Below are 18,007 nucleotides of genomic sequence, written 5' to 3' on the forward strand. Positions count from 1 at the left end.
TACCTGCTATCACATTAACCTATTTCAGACCAATTTCAATTGTACACGAAAAAGGACACAATTTAGATGAAGTGTGGAATTTTTATATAATCTCAAGCTTATTCATGCTTGGGGTTTTTTTTACTTTTGATTTTCCTATTCATTCTGAGCAAATCTGAGCTAGAGTTTTCAGTACCATAAGTAAAGTCAGCATTCTTTATGTGATCAGTTAGGTTCTGTTGAAGGAATTCTGCAATAAAATGCTGTTGAAATTCCTGGTGAAAACGTAGAGAAGACTGCGTAGAAAAATCCCACCATGAACTTTGTCTTTAGAACCATTTTCCAGATATATGTAAGTGCTAGGAATCAGATAAATTTTTGTTACTTTGCTACTATGATTTGCACTGCTTTTCTAAAAAGCTCATGTTTTTATACTTTCTTTTTTGACAACTCCTGCCCCTGTAGGTTTCAGAATAAAATTTCATTTTCATTAACTGTGAGAAAAGACAAATATCTGTGAATTGTTTGTTTGTTCATTGGTTTGTTGGGAGTTTTATGTAATGTCATTCTCTATTTTCTGCACTTGAAGCATCTAGATTATGGAAGTTAGCCTGGTGATCATAAAGCATTTCAGTAAAGTGGCAAGGTTTGAAGGTTTGAGCCCCTTTGCAGAGGGGGCCCTTTCAGGAAGTTTTGAAGTTCCTCTGCCTGCAATGAAATCTCTACACCTCCAGCAAAGTGCTATCACCCTGTTGCATATTTGTCACATTTCCACGTTAGGGTAAAAAAAGCTTTATGGGGGGAAAAATTAAGGGGTTTTTTTAAGACCTTGCTGAGGTTTAAATGTAGAGGGAGCCAAATCACTGTTCTTTTCTCTCTCTTTAGCTGGGACAAAATCAGAGATGATCTTTCTTAAACATCATGGCCATAAAAGTGCTTTCACTTTTTTTTGCTGGTTCTATTTACAGTTAAAAATTAGTCTTAGTAACTCCATTTTGGGAGTCTTCTCTGTAGTTTGAAAAAAGATCTGAAATTGAATTAAAAAAAATATGAAACTTTATATCTGAATTCTTAAAACACTTTGCAGAAATGAAGTATTTTTCCTTCATATTCTGGTAGTGGTTTGACTTTTCCCTCCTTTTTCTTAGTGTAGCACTCCTCGTTCTGTTCCATCTATGTTGTTATCTTTAGGTTAGTTGGCTGAGTACCTAAGGAGAAATAAGCTTCTCCATAAAGGCAGAAAGGGAGAGGAAATGGAAGTTGAGTGAGGATCACTCATTAGAGTCACCACTTCTCAGGTGTTCCTTTAACACAGTGTTGGTGTATGCTACCCTCTTTCTTTCAACAAAGGCACCTATAAGAGTCTATAGCCCTTAATGATTGATTCCTGGCATTTGGAAACTTTTCCCTCATTGTTCTTTTCTTTCTGAATGTTATTTTTGTGTCGGCATGCATGTGCAGGTGCACACACACACAAAAAAATGAATATGATACATCAGTATATGCATGTTCATGTATACATGATTGCTTTCTGTCTTTTTTAATCTTTGGATCTCTATGCAGAGCATGCTTATTCCTCTGACAAAGAAATACTATGCTCTTAGATTAATTTCAGCTGAGTAAAATGAGAAAGGGAATTCATCTCTTTCAGGTTACAGGGGGATATGTCCAGTATTGAATTATATTAATCCTTACTGTTTGTATGCTGACCTATTCACTTTTATGATTTTTATGAATATATCTGCTAATTCAGATTTCCAGGAGGCTTCTCAGGTGACTGAGGATGCTATTCCCCTTTTACAGATAAAGGGAGGCATATGTTAGCAACAGAAGATAAAAGAAAATTTTACATTCTTCCTCATGCTGAAAAGCATAATATACATGTCACAAAGTTTGTCAGCCTTTCTTCTTGTCTCTTAGCTTAGGCTGGGGGATTGCCTCTCTGTGAAAGGTGTCACCATAGTTTATGCAGCATTTTCTCTGTGAACAGAGAAAATGCGTGCATTCAGGATGACCAATTTTAGATTATCTAAACATTTCTAATAATACATATACAAAGAAAAGAAGTTGAATAAGTGAAGCGATGGCACTATATAAAGAAAAAAAATTTCTCTTTTCTCTGTTTTTCTTTACATTGAAATTGTAAGTACTCTTACATACTAAGTAGCCTGTTTGAGGGGGTTATTCATAAGAAAATGATACTGCTGTCCAAAATACTCAACTGATGGTTGTAATCTGAATTAATTAGCTGTAAATTTTTTGTGTTGAAGATTTAGCCCTATGTTTTAAAAATGCATGAAGGAGAGGAAGTTTGCTCTGGCTCTTCACTTTTGTCAAAAAATTGAAGAAAATCTATTTTAGAGAGTAAGTATTGCCAAGGTGTTTACCTCAACCTGTGATGAATAGTGTGTGTATTTTGGGGTAAATGCTCTGAAATGTCTTGTGGCACAGAAGGCAAAACACATTTAGTCTGGTTTGGGTTTGAATAAAGTGCAATGGTGTTACAAAGACTTTTAACCAATTAGGCTACCTGATTTTGAACAAGACAACAGTAGTCAAGGTCTTTTCAGTAAAAATACTTGTGAAGAGATCATTCATTGTTGTATATAGACACACTACCACCAATTCCGGTGGATTTATGCGTTCTTCACTATTATCTAAGGAAATGAAGCCCAGAAATAATTCATATAAATGGTTTATTTGTTAAAAGTGTCTAGAACAGGGCATTAACTGATGAGTAGCTACTTAATAATGCTGTATGAACATTCCTGTATGGATAGCTGGACTACAAAAGGTTGCAATCCTTTTACCCTAGTCATCAGAGATGTCAACTGTATATTTTGAGCAGATTATTTCTATATGGAAATATTCTTGTCTGAATTGCTTTTTATTCACCCTAAATATTAAATATTTTGCTTTAGTATATAACACCTAGATTGTATTTCTGTCAGTTGACCAATCCATAAAAACAATCAGGGATTTTTGCCACAGTTAGGTGGAATGGAGATGCTACCTTTCATATTCTTTCATATCTTATCTCTGTTAAAACTGGCTGAAAAAAAGAGATCTGTATATTCATGCTGTCTCCCAGTTGCTGGGCTCTTAAGCAGGGAATGAAGACTACTGCCCATCTGTCCTGTTGAAACTCTGTTATTGGGTGTAGGGGAAAGTCTCATTTACTGGGAAAAAGAGAGCAGGTGCTGTAGTAACCCGGAGCTGACAACACTTTCCAGGCTGGGGTGAGGCAGTGTGCATGGCAGCAGCACAGAGGGCAGGAGGAGAAGGTGCTGAGTTCCGGGCGTTCGTGGCTGTGGATGTATGCTGTTTGTTGTTCATCAGTGCAGATACTCAGCGTGGGCGTCAGAATGTGATCCTGCTGCTATTTTCTAATACAGCTTCATTTATTGATACTGCAGCTGTTGGACTGGACTGTAACGTGAAGTGACAGCCATAGCATTGCAGTTGGCATTTGGAGGAGTGATAAGAATTCTTGTTTACTTTGTAAATGTGGTAGTTCAGATTTGTCAGCCTTGGCCTCATGTGTTACATGAGAATAATACACAGTGTTTTGTTGTTCTTCTTCCTAATTATATCAGTTTTTTTCCAGAACTAAATTTCTGATTCTTCTCTTTTCCATTGTGCAGATCACACCCCCGAGAGTTCTCCATGTTGATCAATGGCCGGATTCTGTTATATAGGAAAAAACACTCCATACTAGTAATGATGACAGATACAATTAAATTAATTCTTTGCTGTTTCCTTTGATGTACACAGATTTTCGCCATTAATATTGATGGACCTCAGAGTCACGAGCACATGTTGGGGGTAGGGGGGAGAAAGCCCCTGACTGTTGTATTTTGCTCTCTGTGGAGCTGACTATATCACTTTATGTTTAAATGTAAGGAAAGCTGCTGACAGTTTTGATATATTAAATTATAACTGAGAACTAATTCAGGGATCAAAGATGCTCTTTGGGAGACATCACTTTATTGGTAGGAAAAATCATTACCTTTTTTCCCACTCTCATGTATTTGTACTGTATGTCTTGGAAATATCATTCCCTACAGTTTCTGAATCTTGATGTTTAATTTAACGCAAAGGTCTTTGAGCAGCACAGTGGGAAGGGGGGCTTCTGTTAGTGAAACCTCGTACAAGGAAATTGAAATGTACATGTTTTTTTCTCATTTATCAAAGAAGAGCAAAAATCTAAACTGACATTTTATATCAAATGAATTATGAACTGTGTACCTCGTACCTAAGGGAACAACAACTAAATTAGACTTTTGTTAAAAAGAGAGACAGAATAAAAATAGGCTTTTAATAAAATATACAGTCATTTTTGGTATTTTGTCTGAATCTGACATGTATTGTACTTTGCAGATGAAAACTTGAGAATATAGGCTACATCAAAGTCTATATGCTTTGAATGCCATAGTGTGAATTGAGAAGCAGGTTAAGTTGACACACAAACCAGAGTTTCTACTTAATAGATATTGTTGCTTTGATATTTTTGTTTTCAGCCATGTCCAACTCAGGTGAACAGGAAAAGATAATATGCTTTTTAATAGCGTGAAGATTGGAGCAAAATAGTTTATGGTTTGTTAGGTGTTTTTTTAGGTTATTTGGGCTTTTTTAAACTTCCATTCGTGAGATTATGGTTGCTGCTGAAACAAGCTTCCAGGGAGAAAAATTTTACAAGACACTTGATGGCACCTTAAGAAGTCAGTTTTCAAAGAATTATGTACTCTGTATTCTACCGGCATGACTTCTACTGTCTTTAGGTGAACAACATTTCTTGCAAGCAAAGATAAGACTCCCAGTCTTTAAAGTTAGAGTTTTTGACTAATTTTGACAATGAGTCAAAGTCTCTTTGTGATTACCATATATATCATAAAGAATTAAGTAGTAGCTGTGAACAAAAGCTAACTCTGTGTTGCCTTGATTACTAGGAGCAGGAACACTAGGGAATCTCTTTTCCTCCTCTTTCTGCAAGAAAGGCAAGTATTTGAGAGGGAGAAATTCTGTTCTGGCTGCAGTTGTTTCGTGGCCAAAAGGTAGTCCAGTGACCTGGATCTCACAGACACCTGTAGGATATTTAAGATGTGATAAGACTGCACCACCCACTGTGCATAGTGGCTCCCTAAAACCAACTAATCTGTCATCTTGTCAGATCCATTTTCTATTTATGGGAACTCTCAAGCTTAGTTTCCATCAGAAATGGTAGTATTTCGCACCATCCATTATGTACTGAGGAGAAATTTATGGATTAAAAGTAACTACAGGTAATTTTGTTGTGGAGCTAATTTATTTGCACCCCTGCATTGTTCTCCAGTCTGTACATACAGGGATATATAAACTGAGGCTTCTGTAAAAATGCACATCAGCTGGAGTTTTCTACCAACAGGGTAGCCTGTTCTTTAACAGTCCTCCAACACATCCATACTGCAGGAGTGCAGTATGAAGAGATGTCTTATGTAATGAGACTTCTTATTTAGTGAGAACTTTCACATATTTTCCAGTGTCTCATTTTCTTTAGCATTCAGTGGAGGCTGCTGTGTTTTCTTTGTTTCCTTTGCCACATTGGATGGAGATATAGAATTACAGAATCATTTAGGTTGGAAAAGACCTTTAAGATCACCAAGAACAACCATTAACCTAACATGACCAGATCCACCACTAATCCGTGTCCCTAAGCACCATATCTGCAAGCCTTTTAAATACCTCCAGGGAAGGTCACTCCACCTCTTCCCTGGGCAGTCTGTTCCAATGCTTGACAACCCTGCATAGCTAGTAAGCATTTGCAGAAGCCATGCCCACTTGGTGCTTTCTGGTTTTGAGTATCCTTTGTTATCCTTTTTCCTTCAGTCATAGAATAAATCAATATTAAAAACTATTTTTTAACAGATTATGCTTCAGAATGATGCATATGCTTCTTGTAACATCACCGCTTCTGTGTCTTTTCCTTTTTCTTTTAACTTTCTCTTCTTCTATGATGTTAAAATCTCCTTCAGAGAACTATTAGGCTGAAAAAGATTTAATTGGGAAATCAACTCGTGCCATCTTCTTTCCTCAAAACTGTAAGTTATCTCATTTCCAATAAGCATTTGTTTAGTCTGATGGAGATTTGAAAGCTTTATTGCAGAAGTTTAATCCCACTGCTGTATGTCCTGTTTCCCAGGACACACAGAAATGTGTGTCCTGGGAAACATTCTCTGTCTTTGCAAAACTTCTGCGAAGTTGGAGGTTGCTATATGTCTCTCCCTTATTGTTCTTTTAGCTACATAGGTTTAAACGTTCTTCCCTGGGCTTTTCCCAAGGACGGGTGATAACATCTGATTCTTTTTGTTGCTTTTGGGAAGTCTCTGGATTTCCAGAGCTATCTAAGAACTGTTTAGTTTCAAACAGGAAGCAATAAGTTTAAAAGCCATCCTGCAGTTCTCTGAAATTGTGGCAACAATATTAAGACAGAAATTTTAGTTTAGCCAGGAGTTTCCTCCCCAGCAATCTAAAGACTCTCACCAGAGATGCCTCTATCAGTGTAGAAGGTACCATGCTGGCCTCTGGTTATAGTTGTCTGATGCCAGATATTAATTGTAAAGAAAGCTGTAAGATTTTGATGATGTCAGATTCTTTCACCTTTTTCATTTAAAAAAAAAACAAAAGAACCCAAACCCTCAGAGAACCAACTACAAAAAAGTAATTTACTACTACTACTGCTGCTACTACTACGACTACTACTACAAAAAACCCCCACAATCCCAAAAAACTTCCTGAATTTAATCTCTAAAGCTGCTTCATGCAGGAAGCTGAAGTTGTTGCATGAAGATAGACAGGATCTTGTTCCCTCTGCTCTTGCCACATCTGTCCCCTTAAGTTAAAACAGACAGATCTGATAGTTTCTTAAAGCTATTTCAGAGAGATATTTCATTTCCCAGTAGGCAGTCACAATTAACTAGCAGGAGCTGTTTGTTTAATTGCAGTTTCTGCCTTATCTTGTAATGCCATTACTTATGGTTTTTCTTCATAGTATTTTAAAAAAAATTAATTTTGTATATGGCTAGCAATCCTTTTAAACAGTCTGATGAATAATTAGTTTTACTGGGCAGTTATAAATTCTAGCCAATGTCCTTACTACAGGTATTAAAATCATTAATCATTCCGCTAATTGCTTATTGGCATTCTTTTGTAGCTTTTAGAGTTTAGTAAAGTTCTTGCTGAGTAAGATGGACAAACCTCCACCTAACATGAGAAAGAAAGGCAGGTTACTTCTTATGGAAAGGTGAGGTGACAAATCTGTAAGACATTTTTATAGTGTTGACCTCAGTAAAATGTAACATTTAGGAAAGGAGCATCTCTTAGACGTATTTCCACTTGAGACCCACACCCAGGTTGCAGGTGTTGAGGTTGCACGTGAAGAAAAGTTCATTAAAAGGAAGGGAAGGTCTGATTGTTTTGGAGTTTGGTTTTTTTGGGTTTTTTGTTTTTTTTTTTTGTTTTGTTTTGTTTTGTTTTGTTTTTTGCTAGAACAATATTAATGAGGAATAAGTAAACCTTCTTTGGGATTTCAAAAAGAAAATTGTCTTACACGTTGGGTCTGCAGGTCATGGAGTAAAGCCCAAGTTGATTTTTAGGGCCCTACTAAAATTATGCTCTGCAGCTTAGAATAGCAAATAGTGAAAGTACAGAAAAATCCACAGTTAGAGTTTACACACTCAATCCAGATAAAGATAAATTTTAGATTTTTTTTCAAACATCTTATTTTTATTTTTCTGAATTGTATTGTGCCACACAAGTACAAGTAACCTTAAAGTTTAATGCTAAAAGTGAATTGATTTACAAGCTTCTTTTCAAATGAAATTACTATTACAGCAGAGAGCAGAGGTATAAAACAGGATAGATCATGAAGAGAACAAGATATTTCTGTACGCTGTTTATGTTATACTTCGGAAAAGAAAATTTCAATGTGAGGTATGAACAAGTTTGGACTTACTCTAAGTTTACGAAGGCTTTAAGCTACTCCTTTATATCTCTCTATTTGCTTTTTTGCCAAAACACAGCTTTCTTTCTTGCCAAGATAAATGTGCCAGAGAGGGGAAAGCAAGAGGGCCACCTTGAACCTTTCACATTGTATGTTCCAAAGCACGAGGATGTGTGTTGAATAAGGGTGTGTCATTCTTGGTATATGTATTGTTAGATGGAGCTGTATCTGTAACTGAAAACCTCTGGCAGTGAAATTATAAAATCAGAAAGAAAATACAAGAATATTGTGTGCATTCTCTAGTCATTGAGAGTGTGAAAAACAACATGGTTGCACATATATATTAAATGAAATAATCAAGAACAATTGCTTATATTCGCTATACGCTGAGAAGGAAAAATAATGGGAAAGAGTTAAAAACCAAACCAGAATAAACTTCTATGAACCCATGAAGATAAGAAACAAAAAAGGCAATCTTCTGCTTTGCCAAGAGATTAAGGTTTGTAACTAGCATGCTGTTCCAGTGATGTCATATGGCCCACCATCATGGCCTCTCTTTCTCTGAAATGAAACTAAAGCACACGCCCAAGTGGAGAATTATGGGGAGTGCAATGACTGGAATTATTTGGGCTGAGCAAACCACTAGATAACAGGCATACCTGAGAAATCAGGAGAAACAAACGTCAATGTGCAGAACATATTGCCATAAAATGTGCTATGATGAGATGATCTCAGTATGGGCACCTAAAATAGAAAATGAATCAGGAGTACCTAAAGAAGCACTACGATGAGATAAAGAAATGGGGTCTGTGAATTGAACCTGGAAAAGAGGAAGAGTAGTCATGACAAGAGGAAGACACTCATCTAAAGGCAGTCGGACTGGAATTTTTCCTTGCTGTTTTGGTACAAACGGTGGAAAGCCTGTTTTTCTCCTTCCCTGTAGTTAAATACCTGCAGTTATCATTTGCATCCATGTGTATGAAGTAGATTTTGATAAGAAAAAAATGCTAAACGTTTTTTATGTGCAGATGTGGCAAATTGTAGAGTTAGGTATTCATAGCTCCAAACTCTTCCAGCTGCCTATCTGGAGATATTATGGATACATTGGGGTCAGTATATCTGATCTCTGTTGAAAGAGGTGACACTTCACTTCAAAGTTGGTGTGAGTTTGCACCAATTTTATAGATCTGTAATCAAGCTCTGCTGGTTTTTCTTCTTCTTACGAAAGATTAATAGTGCAGACATTTTTATAACTAAATAATCATTTATTGTCCTAATAGTAGTTCACCTTTTTATAGTCCTATTCAAAGTCATCTACTTTCAGAAAATTTACATTTCAGATAAATCCTTATGATAAATATAATGAATACCTCTCAGAAAAAACTAAACTTTCAACATGGAATAAGCATTTAAGCACAATCATTTCACACAATGCTTGCTCCTAAAATAAACAAATACTTATAAAGCTGACTATTTTTGCATATGTTGTTCGAGGTGAAGAAATTGAGGCAAAAAGTTGAAACACTTTTCAAGGACTGCTTAGCAGATTACTGGCTGAAGTGGGATCAGATCTTTCTCGATCCATCTGCATGTACCTGAGTATCTGGAATACAACATATCATTGTCATCTTGAAGCAGTCTTCAGTTTTTATTGTTTTGTGGAACTGTTTATTAATTATTTGATTAGAATTGACATCTGATTAAATATTTTATTCTGCTTTTGTAGTCTCTTGATATACAAAGCATGACTTTCTGCCCTGCTAAGTGAGGATTTACAGGGCTAGATGTTGATTCAGTAGGTTGCAAGTGGAGTGCTTGCCCCCTGAGGGTCATATTAAAGCTCGAGGGGAGATTTTTGAGCAACACTGCATCTTAAAGACGATATATCAAGCTGATAGATACATGGCTCTTCTGTTGAGAAATTCACAGTAGAATTATTGCTTGTTGCCAGTTATAACTTGGGTAGTAAGGAGTCTCTCGGGAATATGGACTGGATAAAAAGGGTTAAGCTGGGGAAAATGTTACACTGAAGACCTTGGTGATGAGGAATGCTTGAAATAGTCAGAGGATGTTTTGTGTGCAAATTAGAATTACCATTTTGGGGGGTAAGTGCTCTGCGGTTTTAATGAGCAAATCGTGATTAGTTTAATAGAGCACCTTTCTCATTATGACTCAGCAGAGACTTGACAATTTATTTGCTGTACCCTCCTGCCCCCCTGCCCCATTTCTTTGGAGAACACTCACTCGTACATCACTGATGAAATTCTCTGTGGGCTATAGGAAGCCTTTCAGATAAATACAATTGCTGTATATTGTAACGTTGGTTTGAAAGTAGTGGGCTTGGCTTGTTCTACAGGTCACTCGACTTTCACAGTAGAGATTTGTCCAAATTTTCTACTCTTCTCTATGCTGTGCTTTTGTTGGTAGAAGAGATTTGAACATTTAGCTGAGATTACCTGCACCATTAAAATAACATCCACACTGTGGAATTGTTATTGACATTTAGACAGCTACATCTTTGTTTTTTGATGAACATTCCTGTATCGCTATAATAACCACCTCTATACATACATACAGCTTAATCAGAGCTTTTACTTTGTAGATCTCAGAGAGCTTTACAAAGGAGGATAAGTATTATTATCTCCATTTAACAGATTGGGAAATGAAAGACAAAGGTGAAGTGATGTGTCCTGACAGAACTGCAAATAAATTTAACGCTTTTGCCTCCTCAGTGAGTTGCCTCATACTGTCTCCTCAATAACATGAACTTTGACTTCCTGGCTTAATTACTAGGTCGGCTAATTAGATCCATTTTTAGATGTAGCATTTTTTTCTGTGTAGAATTTCTGTGTGAACATAAAAAACTGGTGCATTTTAAGCTGCAGACATTTTAGTTTAAAATGTCTAGGTTTGAGGGGATATTGACTCTTCCTGTTGGTGTCAGCTTAGAAAACCTCTTAAAAACCCTCAACTAAAGGTTTTTATGTTAATTGCGTCATCTTTCTTGTGCTGTCTCTGTCTGTAAACAACTTCAGGAACCACCTTATAAAGGATGCCAAAATAATGCGTGATTATCTGTGTGTACTGTACTTTACATCTGTAAGTTTTCAAATCTCTTCTAGCACAAATCCAACAGTGCTTATGTTGCTGCTAAACAGAACAATGTTATGTAAGGTAAATAAATATATTCTCCATTTTACTGTGAGAGAGAACTTCATGTGCAGAGACATTTGGTGTACGAATGTTTGTTTTTCATGGCTCAGCTGGAGGGATACTGGGCTGTTTAAGTTAAACCAGCCACCTTCTTCCTTCTGAATTGAGGTGCTCACAGGCTCTTGATTGGCCTTGAAGGTGCTGGCACAGGATTTGCAGACCATGAACTTTGGTAGTCTCAGAGATTTTCCGGATTTGAAAACAGGGCGATTTTCAGGTTTAGTTGGGATTTACTGGAGCCTTATTGCTTAGATGTAGATAGCAGCAGGAAGGAACATCCAAACGCAGTCAGGCTGGCTCAAGCCCCCATATTATATGTTTTCTTTTTTGCAGTGACAGAGAGAAGCAGAAGGGAATGAGAGAAGCTGGACATTCTGTTCTATTTCATCTTGTCCTGAAAAAAACCAGGAGGGCTGTAGGGCTTGGGGGCAACTGTCAAAAGTACCTGATAATAACTCCAGTACTCCAGAAGCCAGCTTTTAGTAAAAATTTTGGATGAGAACTGGCAGACCTTGAAATTAATGTAAAGGGAGCAAGTCTCTTAGGTTGGAGCATGACATGTCTTGTGCCTTTTCCTGTAATACAGTTTGGATCTGGAGATGAAAAATGTTGAAGTTCGCCAGATGTATAATCAGCATAAAAATATCAGATGCTAGTTCACGTATCTGTTAATTTATATATCAGTATAAATAAAAACTATTACATGTGACTGATGTCTTTCTTTTCGGAGTCGATGCCTCCTTTCACCTGTCTCAGGGAGAGAATGACTCAGAGAGTGTATCACAAATTCTGTTTCTTCCCTTAGTAACCACCTCATATACAGGTGGTAAATGAAAATCATAAAGCTTACTGTAAATTACTGTTTGCTCATCTTAAAACTTACAGCTTAGGCCCTGAGGCTTACAACTACACTTTAAATTAGAGATCTGTGAGGCTGGTTTTTCTCCAATAGAGACAAGAAGAAAATAACAGCAATGAAGAAAAATTTCCGTTGTAAAGACCAAAGGATAAAAGCAAATGGTAACTACGGGACCATGAAAAGCAAAACTATTATATAAGAGTTTAAATGACAAAGGGAGTAACTTTTCAGTGTTTTAACTCTAGAAAAAGAGCTACAGAGCAATGGCTACAGATGTGTTATATATAAAAGTTACAGATGTGTTTAAATACAGAAAGTTTTTTCAACAGATTGATTTCTTGATAAAGAAAAAACAAAGCCATAAACTCATAGGTGTAAATTGGCATAGTCCTTTTTACTGCATGCAGTGAAATTTGCAGTAGTTAAAGGTCATTGGTGGTATCATTACTGACACATTTTGATCTGCACTTCCTTGGACTTCATAAAAATTAATTTCCTTAACAAAACAGTGGGCTAGAGACTGAGACTTTAGAGAATCTATTTTGATTTCTACTTAAAGATGTTCTTAACTTAATATTTCTTCTGTTTTCTTTTTAAATTATTATTCATTTATAAGGGTGAGAAGGTATTTGAATGATAAAAAGTCTGATCAATTTTACTCATGCTGGGTAACATTTCTGTGAGCATTTCCTTACCTTCTCAGGGTGGCAGAGCTGGGCACAGGGAGAAGTAGATAATATTTGAACAGGTGGTAGAAAATATGTTGCTTCTGAATTACTTTTGGTGTTTGGAGGTTTGCTTTTAGCAAGATGATATTCACGTATTGGAAAGAAGAAAATTAAGAATCAGCATTGTTCAGTAGTGAAAATGTTAAACTAAATGGACCATGTTAACATTACTGTTGATCCTGAGGAGCAGTTTTTCCAGTATATGGAGCATTTTGTTTCCACACGGCATATGTTCTCCATGGTTTTCTCTGCTCTAATTCATCCATGTTTTTCAACAGCTCCAGATGGCATGATGCCTCCAAGGCTTTCATCTGCCACTCCAACCAGTCTTCAGGTTGTCTGGTCTACACCAGTTCGCAACAACGCCCCAGGCACGCCCAGCTACCGACTCCAGATGCGGCGGAGGCGTTCTGCTGGTGACATTTTGGAGTACGCAGAGCGTAGCAAGACCACCATCCACTGCTGAGCAGGAAAAGTCCCCTTACCTTGAATACAGCTCACCTTTAGGGCGGCTGGTCTTGTTACAAGATGTAATGTTTTAGTCTTTCTTGACGTGCTGGGTTGTGTTCTGAAGTAACGTGTGCTGTTTTTCTTTGCAGTTTGCTTCCCAGCCCTACTGCTTCCTTACAACACAGAGTCAGAGATCTGCAGCCCTACACTGAGTATGAGATGAGAGTGGTTGCTTCCAATGGTTATGGCAATGCTTATAGCAACTGGACTTCAATGACTACAGCAGAGGACAGTAAGCAGTCAGATCTTACTTAACTGCCTTTAGCAGAAAATATAAATAACAGTCCGGCTGCCATTGTACATAATTTCTTTAAGTTATCTAGCTTTCTCTGTTATAGAGCAGTAATGCATTTCCTTCCCTAGTATTAATTTGAAGTAAAAACTCCTGAAGGATCAAGTATCTGTTGTCTTACATATTGATTAAAAAATATGGATGGTTACATATATATTTTGTGAAGCAGTATCTTATTTCTGTATATAATATCCCTCCAGAAATATATGGTTTGTTTAAGATACACTGGTAAGTACAGCTTTATAAGTAGCGTTCCTTTATATTCAGGGACTTGATTCTGATTTCAGTCATATCAGAGAAAATAAGTTGAAGTTAATAGTACATGACAGTTATCTTATCTCTGTGTTGAGAATACTCAAGCTACCACAGAACTTTTCATTCCCAGTGATCTTTGTTTAATTCAAAGTGGTGACCTACTGGTATGAAATTGGGTTTGTCACTGTCAATCCCATCACTTTTGTTGTTAATAGTTCTACGTTCTGCAGTCTCACTCCCCACAATTTGTTCAACAGTCCCTTGATTTAGCAAACAGCTGTCAGTGTACAGGTACAACCAGTTAGCTGACAAGACAGAAGTTTGCACCTGATTCAATATGTAAGCAGAAACATATGACAAAATTTGAGCTTGTTGTTCATAATACAAATAGAAAACACACAATTTCCAGGGTTTTTTAAGAAACTGAGCTATTAGCTTTCTTGTGCAAGGTAGCAGGATATTTAATATTGGTTTAGCAAATATTCAGTGCTGGTGATGCAACTTCATTTTAGTCCCTTCTCTAAATGGACGGCTGTCTATGTTGAGAAAACATTGAGCTGAAAATGTGTTTTCCCACGATTATAAAACATTTTTTCTTTGAAGCTGAGCAAATGATTCAGAACAGAAATTTATCTGATAAATTCATTTAAGCTCCAAAGGTATTAATGCTTCTGTGAACACACTACCTTTAAGTAACCATAAGTTCTGAACTTCATCTTGAGACACCAGAGCTGTTATCTACCTGTAGAAACCCTTGTTGAGACTCACTTTTTTCATTATATTGTTTGCTAACAAAAGTGGGTACAATATTATTGAACTTGTCTGCATTCATAGTCAAAATGCAACCAGTCTCCTATGACTATTTTGTTCAAATTGCAGTAATTATTTAGGCCTGGTCTGATAGTTCACACAGTGTTTGTTTTCACATAGAAGGAGGACAGAAGTACCTTTCAAAGGCACCACTTGTTACTAATATAAAAATTATTTTTGTGCAAAGTAGTAGGTGTACAATTTTAAAATTCTCTTTTGAGGAGTTAGGGGTAGGGTGGAAACCTACACAGGTGATGCATTCCTGTATAGTCTTCTTGAACACAGATGTAGGCCACCTGCTGCATAGAACTTGGATGGTCTGTGTGCATTAGCATGAACTGCTACCCTTTGCAAAACCTTACTGCAGATATGCCCTAAGTTAGTGTGGAAGGTAGATGTTGCCAAAGGAAACTTAAGAACAAGAAAGTTAAAGTATAATGCTTCTGCCAGTGTTTATGCACTTAAAATACTTGAGATTGAGAAACAACTCACCTCTTCAGCTGTGATACAGCATCTTGTTCCTTAGCTTGAAACAAACTTCCATAGTTCACTTAGGAACTCCATGTCTCCAAGGGCAAAATTATTTTCCTTTAAATGTCCTCCTCCATTTGTATCAATACTGCTGAAGAATACGTGCTGATGTATCCCCAGTATCCAACAACCCTTGTCATTTAAAAAAAACCCACCCAACTTTCAGTGGTGACAGAGGACTCAGTGGTGTCATTGTGGAGAGCTGCCATCTGTGAAAGGATATTCAGCTCAATTGCTTAAGACTGAATGATTGTCATTGGGTCTAAGCAGTATTTTTGTCAAGGTCTCAACATGTTTCTTGTGAAACTGCCTATTCTGACAGTTTATTGCAGAAGTACACTTAATTCCTGGCCCTGCTAACCAACAGACTTTGACTTTTTAAAGTACAATTTAACAGTGGAAATTTCCCGTATCTCTTACTCTGTTGAAATAGATGTGTGTGTACATGTTCTTATTGAATTTTATTCAGTGAATATATGTCTTTTTTGTTTCACCAAAGTATAAAGTGTCCATAGGCAAAAAATACAAGTGTGTGTGTGTGTGTCTGTGTGCACACATACTTGACAGCAATGCCTGTAAATCAACATATCCACTTTTAAAGTCAGTAGAGTTCCAGTAACACAAGCTGATGATTTTAAAGTATATCTGCATATTATATTTTATTTATCATAAATACCTAGTTAAACAGGAGGATATTGGAAATTATTAAGGAAAAATTAGCAAATGCTGCCATAAAAATCTGTTGTATCTGACAATGAATTGTCTTAATATACAGATTAGTAGGTTTGGGGTATTTTTTAATGCAAGGAAAAAAATGCAGTAAAGAATTTTTAAGTACTTTCATTTACATGATTGTGGCACTAGTAACTGATTCCATGCATTTTTTAAAGTCTAACCTGCCCATGCCAGATAACAATAATATACATAACTATGAATACTTTTAAATCTGCTAAACATACATTAATAAAAGATATTTGTTCCAGTGATCTTGGTAAGTATAGCATCAGACTATTTACTGCCAGAATATCTACTGATAGAAACAATTGCTGAAGTTTCTGGATTAGAGCTTGCTTTCAGTAACTTGAATGTAAATTTAAGATAGCTCTCTTGAAATCAGTGTAATGACCACTGAACCGAGAGGTCAGTATGTACCATTGAACTGAGAGCAGAATTTCATTCAGAAATAAAATGAAATCCTCTAGGTATAGTAAAGGAGATACAGGTTAGGTTTTCCCTTTAGATATGGCAAGCCTTTGAGCTCTCTGGGAGTTGCAAAGACATTGGTTACAGTTACCTGAAGCTGCCCCAGTGACAGCTGCTGGGTTCTAAGGGTGTAGATTTAGGACTTAGAAAGTTATACTGGCTGATAGCAATCCACACGGTGTAATTTTTGATCAGAGGGATATCTCCCAAATGAGAAAGGTGCTTTTTCTAGTGCTTGAGAAAATCTACCATGACTTGGACAAATTTTAAGATAGCAAAATTTCTACTTTAGCTTTTGAACACCCCAGAACCTGTCTGCAGCCCAGTGAGTTGCATACAGCAGGACATCTCAGTCACCAGCATGTTCTCTGCAGTGGCTACATTTCAGTTCTGTGGGCCAGTATGGAGAGCTCTTACTAAAGGCCTTTTAAAAGTGTTTGGCTTGCACTAGGAGGAGGAGAAGATTTTGAGAGTTGCCTAGGAGGCAGTCCAATTTTTTATTTTTTATTTCTTGTGTAAGTGACTGCAAAGTCCATCTCTGTTATACATAATGAAGATTTAGGCCAGCCAGTGTTTCTTCACAATAAGTAAGGTGAAAAGCACACAGTAGTCACTGGAGATCATTATGTATTGAAGTTGCTGGAGATAAAAAAACCATTAAAAAAAAACCAAAAAGAGATCTCCTGCAATGTATCATCTGAGTTATGCCCCTCTGGACTGCTTTGGTTCCAGGATGAAAAGCCCTAAGCAGAGGAGGGAGATCTCATCACAGTCTAAACTTCCTCATAAAGGGAAGAAGAGGGGTAGACACTGATCTCTTTGGCGACCAGTGACAGGACACAAGGGAATGGCCGGAACCTGTGTCAGGGGAGGTTTAGGTTGGGTATTAGAAAAAAGTTCTTCACTCAAAGGATGTTTGGGCACTGGAACACGCTCCCTGGGGAAGTGGTCAGAGCACCAAGCCTGACAGAGCTCAGGAAGTGTTTGGACGCCACTTTCAGGTACATGGTGTGACTCTTGGTGATGGTCCTGTGCAGAGCCAGGAGTTGTGCTTTGATGATCCTGATGGGTCGCTTCCAACTCAAGATATTCTGTGATTCTGCAATTCTCTTAAATCTTCCTGCTGTAGACAATAAGGAGAGGCAATGCAGAGCAAGAGGGTAAATAATGCAGTTTGCCACCTTTGGAAGCCCTTGCTTTCTATGCTGATGATATTTGTTGTCTGAGAAGACAGGTCTCCTACTTCAGCTATATAAGTTAGGTCCATGTAATTGAGGTATATAAGGTAATCCATAAATAATTGATGTGAATGTGTTCACATGTGCTCAGGAAAGAAAAATGGAAACTGAAGCAAGAGAAGACAAAACCTGGTGAGGTGATAAAGAGAAATCATGAAATACCTGACAGAGTGAATAGCAAAAGGACAGAACAAATTAAGCTGATGTAGTAGAGTCACACATGATAAGATGATCATATGATATATAGTGCACACTACCCATGCATGCCCACAGATTAGGAATGAGAACTTGATTGACTGGTAGAACTGAAGTTCTGCAACCAATGCGCATTTAGAGCAGTAGAGGACAACAAGTCTGAATACTCTGAGGACAGCTCTTAATACATATTTGAGGGGGTTCATATGGATTGCA

The 18,007-nt window shown here is 37.1% G+C and overlaps 1 protein-coding gene across 3 annotated transcripts in view; it reads left to right on the plus strand.

Moving 5' to 3' along the window:
* USH2A (usherin) overlaps positions 1-18,007 on the plus strand; it is a 322,330-nt gene that overhangs the window by 225,389 nt on the left and 78,934 nt on the right. For all 3 annotated transcript variants that reach the window (XM_042051713.1, XM_042051712.1, XM_042051714.1), the window contains 2 exons: positions 13,036-13,186; positions 13,357-13,499. In XM_042051713.1, coding sequence (XP_041907647.1) covers positions 13,036-13,186; positions 13,357-13,499 — 294 coding nt within the window. The remainder of the gene's footprint in view (positions 1-13,035; positions 13,187-13,356; positions 13,500-18,007) is intronic.

This window comes from Corvus kubaryi, unplaced genomic scaffold (assembly GCF_017639235.1).
Source record: "Corvus kubaryi isolate FWS band 111438036 unplaced genomic scaffold, C.kubaryi_AGA036_p1.0 76, whole genome shotgun sequence".
NCBI classification, from domain to species: domain Eukaryota; kingdom Metazoa; phylum Chordata; class Aves; order Passeriformes; family Corvidae; genus Corvus; species Corvus kubaryi.